The 6000-nt window shown below is 50.5% G+C and overlaps 1 protein-coding gene across 1 annotated transcript in view; it reads left to right on the forward strand.

Annotated features, from left to right (window-relative positions):
- Positions 1-5765, forward strand: part of ITGA9 (integrin subunit alpha 9) — a 227994-nt gene extending 222229 nt beyond the window's left edge. The window contains exon 28 of the mRNA XM_081160497.1: positions 5273-5765. Coding sequence (XP_081016623.1) covers positions 5273-5371 — 99 coding nt within the window. The 3' untranslated portion in view covers positions 5372-5765. The remainder of the gene's footprint in view (positions 1-5272) is intronic.
- Positions 5766-6000: the final 235 nt, after the last annotated feature.

The following is a 6000-nucleotide window of genomic DNA, read 5'->3' on the forward strand; positions in this document are numbered from 1 at the left end:
ACATTACTTGAAAATAAGTTTATCGTATTTTCCATGCATGTCAGACACCCTGGGTACCATTTCGCAGCCTGTTTTCCCCCAAACACAGTATTGCAATCATCTTTCCATGCGGTTAACAACCCGTTTCCAGCACTGCCTTAAGGCTACAGAGATCTGCAGATTATTCATCCCAGGCTCTGATGTTGGAATTTAGGTGGCCCCTGGGTTTACACTTCTTTCAACAGTGCCGCAGTGAATAACCCTGGGAGCCAAATATTTGCACAAATCCTTCATTATGTGCTTAAGATGAAATCCTAGAAATGGAATTACAGTGTCAAAAGAAATGCATATGTTAAGCCTTTTATTACACATTGCCAGTTGCCCTCTAGCAAGGTTACACCCATTCACCCTCCCACCAGCCGTGTATCCAAAGTGCCCAATTTCCTGTATATTTGCCAGGAGTGGATATCACCTTTTTTTTTTTTTCCAATCTGCCAGTTTGTTGTTTGTTTAATCAGTGTGGCCAGTGAGATTCTTAATTCTCCCGTTTTCTCCAACTCCTTCCTGCTGAGACAGCCTCTGGTCTGTGGGTGGGGAACAAAGCCAGCTCAGTGTTTGAGATCTGAAAAGACAGTAAGGGCTTTGGGGGTGTGTGTGTGTGTTCCCTCTTCCTTCCTTCCTTCTGCCTTTGCCTGGGCTCTTGAGATGAGAGGAAATGCCATCCTCCATGATTGGGTGGGTGGGAGGAGACAGAGACACGGTGGGGAGTGTGGTGGCCACGCTCCGCTTGCTGTCATGGCATGGATGCCCTCCTTCTGGCCACCCACTCCACTCTGCCACTCGGGTGTCCCATCTCCCGAGCACATGCTTTCACCCACCATCTGCTTAGCTTTTCTTTGGTTGTGTTGATTAAACACTGGTTACAGGAGGTGGCTGTCGTGGGGCAGCTTGTGGGGTGTGTCAGGGGAAGGCAGTCAATGACTCTCAGTGCGATCACCTTCCTCGGCTGTGACGGGGCCTCCTGGCCAGGAGAAAGGGGAAGCGTGGGGGTCTGTAAGCAGATTGGGGGCGTAGCCATGTCTGTTTCAAAAGGGAGATCTGGGACAGGATAGGGATGAGGGCCATCTCCATGGGTGGAGAGGAGGGGACCCAGTTAGAAGAGGCAGGATTTGTTGACCAGTTGGACTTGAGAGGTCAGGAAGGAAAAAGCATCAGCCTCTTGTTTTCAGATTAGACGATGAATGGTTTCCCTTAACCAGGGCGAGGAAGCAGGGCTGCAAGTCGTTTCGAAAGAGGAGGAGTTCAGCTTTGGGCTTTCTGAGTGTGGTTGCCTCCAGCAGACTAGACTAGACCTGGCTCACTCCCAGTTGCCTTCACCTGGCAGAGGGAAGGTCAACAGAAGGGCATCCCTGTCACCTCACCAGCCTGGGCAGTTTCCTCTTCAGTTTCTAGGGCTGAACATACTTATCTCAGGCATCACAGAGGCCATTGTTTCCAGTTGTCAAAAATAAATAAATAAAACCAGGTATCTATCCGTAGCCACTAAACCCGGAGCGAGAATTCTAAGGATGCAAGGTACTCGTAGATACCAAAGGAAACGGGTGTGTTCAGACCCGGAAAGTGCCCACCAACCAGAGCAGGCGTTCTCCCGCCTCCCCTCATTCCCACTGCCCCACTCGGCCCTCACCCCTCCTCCTGTACGGGCCTGCATCGCCTTCCCCATGGCAGACCAGCTTCCTCCAGCTTCCCGACGTGTGGGAGAAAACACTCGCTCCAGCACCTCTGCTTCCCAGATCTACAAGTCTGGGGGAGAGGATCTGATTGGCTTCGCTCAAGTCCCTAGTAGGTGGCAGGCTCTGGACAAAGGGACAGAGGTAAACAACACAGCCCTCACTCCCTCTTGACGACCTATGGGAAAAGCAGTTAAGTGACCAGAGATGTGGCAAAGCCATGTAGACCCTGAGAGGTGAGCAGGACTTGGCAGATGACGGAGCCCGTGCCACCAGCTCCTGGCCCTTCCTGATGTCACTGTGGTACTACTAACACACTAACCATCCACTGTTTATCAAAAATAGAAGCCCCTTATGGGGTTAACAAAAGCCTTTTTCCTGCTGAGAGGAACTCCAGGCTCCCCGCCTTGCCCCCTGCCTCCTCTCCCACTGACTCTGGGCAGACCCCGGAGTCTTCCAGAAGGCCTGCCCCTGGCATCTCAGCCACTCTCTCATGCTTGGCGGCAGCAGGCCCTGGCCCGAGTGCAAAATCCACAGCGAGGGCCTTGAGCTAACCAGACCCTTGTACAAATGCTGAAATGGATCCCAGTGAGCTTGTGCAGAGCTGGGATCTTCGCAGACACTGGGAGCCATGATTTAAACTTCTTGCGAGAGGATTACAGTAGCCTGCCAAACCACCATGCGGGAAGAAAACTTTGAAATATGACACGCTTTTAAGGGAGAACAGTCCCAATGAGTCCCCTCTCCTTTCCCTTCTCACCCGACCAGGCCTGAAGTGGCCTGGGCCCGGCGCCTCTTCAGGACCATTGTAAAGGCTTGTTTATAGGCGAAAGTTTCGTTGTTCACTGGTACAGTAGGGATAAGAACTTTGTCTATGGCTTGCACCTTTAAGAAGTGCTTTCAACTCATGAAGCCAGCCTTTGAGTCAAGTGGTAAAAAGATGAAGATGCTGGGATGTCTTTCATTAGAAGAAAAAGCCTCATTTGAGGCCCCTGGCAGCTGTCTCCCTCCCCCCTCCCTTGTGCAGTTTGCCAAGACACACAGGCCACCACTCGGCGAAGGAGAAAAACCCTGCACTCTCCCCGACTGAGTCTCTCCCCTCTCCTGTTTGCCCGGTGCAAGCCGAGGTGGCCTGGAGCCGAGGGCCACCAGGCCCCGCTCTTCCACCCGTTGAGAAGAGCAGGCTGTGGAGTGTGAGGGCCGCAGTCAGAAAAAGGCCTGCCTCAAACTTGACCTCAGCTGGAGCCATTCCAACAGCCTGCTGCTTTCGAGCTGGCTTTGGGCTCCTGGTTTTTATTTGAGAGCATGATTGCTGACCTCCAGCAGAAACACTTAGAAAAATAAATCTGCGAAATGGCTCTGAGAATGTGTAAGGTTTGGCAGCCCCTCGGGGGTCACTGGGGTCATCACCTTTCTTCCAGCCAGGCTGGGGAAGTCATCCTTGTCTAAAGGAAAAAAAAAAATGCACAGACACATCCACTTGTGTGTGTACACTTGTGCACACACACAAACACCCATCACACTGTCTCAATTAAAACCATGTGCCAGAGACATTTGGTGGGGGCTTATTTATGTTTGAAAGTAAATATTGGGCTGATGATGCAGGGCTGACATCTTGAGACAGAGACATGCTATGTAAATAGTCAAGAAACTGAAGAGACTGATAAACATGAGGCCCTGAGTTCATCCAAAGAAGGAGTGTGTCTGAGGTCCTTGGAATAGCTGTCCAGGCGGCAACCCAAAGGCCAGGGAAGGAGGGGGTGGGGATCGCACCAGAGACCAGATGCCGTGTATTCCAGGCCCGTTGTCTCTCACCCTGAAATGGGCTGGGAAGGAAGAGGCTGGTGCTGCAGGTTGCAGACCCCAGAGCTCAGTCAAGCCTTATTTCCCCCTAGGCCTCGTGCCTCCCTAATTAGGGCTGAATCTGTTGTTTCCCTAGACGTTTTCTGGCAGCTTTTTTGATACAAGTTTATTGGAAAATGGTCTGAGTCTATCTAGAGGTTCAGGGAGCTGCTTTGGGGGCTGCGGGACCCTCCCAGACAAAAGGCCAGAAAGCACAGTGCTCCCTCGGCTTTCAGCTGAGCAACACTTGGCTTGAGTCTCTCCTCCTCTAGGATTTCCATGAGTGTTTCCTCTGCTACAGACAGAACAGCTATAAACAGAACCTTGACTCCACTGGATTAGAATTGAGTGTGGGGCCGCTGAGGGTCCAGCTTACACTCAGCACTAATCATTTCCCAGCATGCTCAGCATGAGCTCAGCTAGCAGCAAAAACATGGGTTTGCCCAGCACTTCTCAAAGGTCCACCCAATGTAGCCATGAGCACTGACGAGTGTGAGCGTGTCTGCCCACCTGCTGCAAGAGACTTTTTTTGAAGTCTTGATTTACCTTAATCTTTAAGAATTTTCTAATTCCTTATAATATACGCATACTTTAATAGAAAAGTTGAAAAGTCAGTTTTCCAAAAAGTTTCAAAAACTAAGAAAAATCGACACTATGCCCGTCCCTTCTTAGTCTGAGTCCTGGGTACACAGCTGTGTGCCCCACAGGCTGCAGTCCCAAGTTGGTTTGGGGGCCAACATAAAAAGCCGTCATTGTGTTTCATGGCTGGAAGGGGTCTGAGAATGCCATCGATCTCTTGGGCAGAGACAAAGACCCTGGGCTTCAGAGCCAGAAAATGACTTACCCTGTGGCCCAGGGGTAGTTGATTGGAGCACAAGCGGTTCTCAGGACCCTGGGCTCCGCGTGCCATATTACTTACCTGTACAACTCCTCCGAGTAGGGTCTGGGGCACTGGGCAGGCCCAGTGTGACACAGTTGTTTGGAGGACCATTGCTTTGGTAAACTCAGAGCCGGAGCTTTGGGTTCTATATCAAAAGCCCAAAACAGGCTCTAAGGTGATAGTCTCATGTTCTGAAATAGAATTAGTTTGATCATGTAAAAAGCTAGTTTGACAGAGACCCCACTAGACAGAGCACCTTTGTGCAAAGTAGTAAACAGCGCCCCTTCCTCCAGAAACTTGACTTCATCTTTCAGAAATTCAGACTCTACTGATTTCCTTAGAAAAAGACTCTCTACTGACATCTGCTGGGAAATAGTTGATCTCTCTCTTTCTCTCTCTCTCTTTCTCTCTCTTTCTCCCTCTCTCTCTCCCCCCCTCCTCCTCCCTTCCCCCTTCCATTCTCTAAAAATCAATGGGAAAAATATCCTCAAGTGAGGATTAACAAAAAGAAAGAATGCAGTGTTTCCCAAACTTACTTGGCCATGAGACCTATTTTCCTCCCAAACACCTTGGGCTAACTCTCTGTAACTGGTGTTCCCCAGCACGTAGTTTGGGCAACACTCCTCCAGGAGCACTTTCCTAGGCACAGTCCTAGGATAGCGGCGGGAAGCCCTGCGTTTGGAGCCGCGGCTGCGCTCGGTGCTCTTTCTGAGCGGTCCCAGCGGAGGCGTCCGCCCTCCCCAGGCCGAGTCCAGGCCGCGCTCCCAGCCGGGCGGGGCCGCCGCAGCCAAAGCGGCCTGTCGCCCGCATGTCTAACCCGGCTTCTCTGCCTGCCTTTCAGATGGGCTTCTTCCGCCGGAGGTACAAAGAAATCATTGAAGCCGAGAAGAGCCGGAAAGAGAACGAAGACAGTTGGGACTGGGTCCAGAAAAACCAGTGACCTGCCCCCCCAGTCGCCTGACCCACTCATTTCGCCTGTTGTCCTTGACCTTGTATCTTCCATATTTGGAAGAAAGAATGTTCTCCAGATTTTTCGGAGGCCCCACTGATGCTGTTCTCGTCTTCATTCTGTGCAGCCCAGGTGCCAACCTGGGGCAGCCACTCCGGCCAGGTCACATGACTGGAGGCCACCACTGCCCTTTAAAGATGAACTCTGAACTTTGGAAAGCAAGCTACAGAGCCGAGCAATATTTATGGATGCAACGTGCGCGGTCAACCCTCAGGGGAAAACTGTTACCTAAAAGTATTTTTATAAATATAAGCCTTTTATACTGATCATGTCTTTATATTTGTATCGATGTTTTATTATTTCTATTAAATAGTTATATAATTCACTCAAGCACTGATATCTGGCCCGGAAACACACGTGCATTCATACAAATTTTAAAGGATACAGATCTTACTGTTCTTTGGAACTTGCTGTTAAAAAAGACTTGCAGATCAAATAATCGGAAGAAACCTCGTGTCATGAATCCACCGAGCCTGCAGTGCCGCCTATAAACTGTGGCTGCAGTAGGACCCCCAAGACGTTGCACAACTCTATTGCCTGGAGTCAAGTTTGGAGTTAAT

This window comes from Miniopterus schreibersii (genome assembly GCF_964146895.1).
Source record: "Miniopterus schreibersii genome assembly, chromosome: 15".
Classification (NCBI taxonomy): Eukaryota; Metazoa; Chordata; class Mammalia; order Chiroptera; family Miniopteridae; genus Miniopterus; species Miniopterus schreibersii.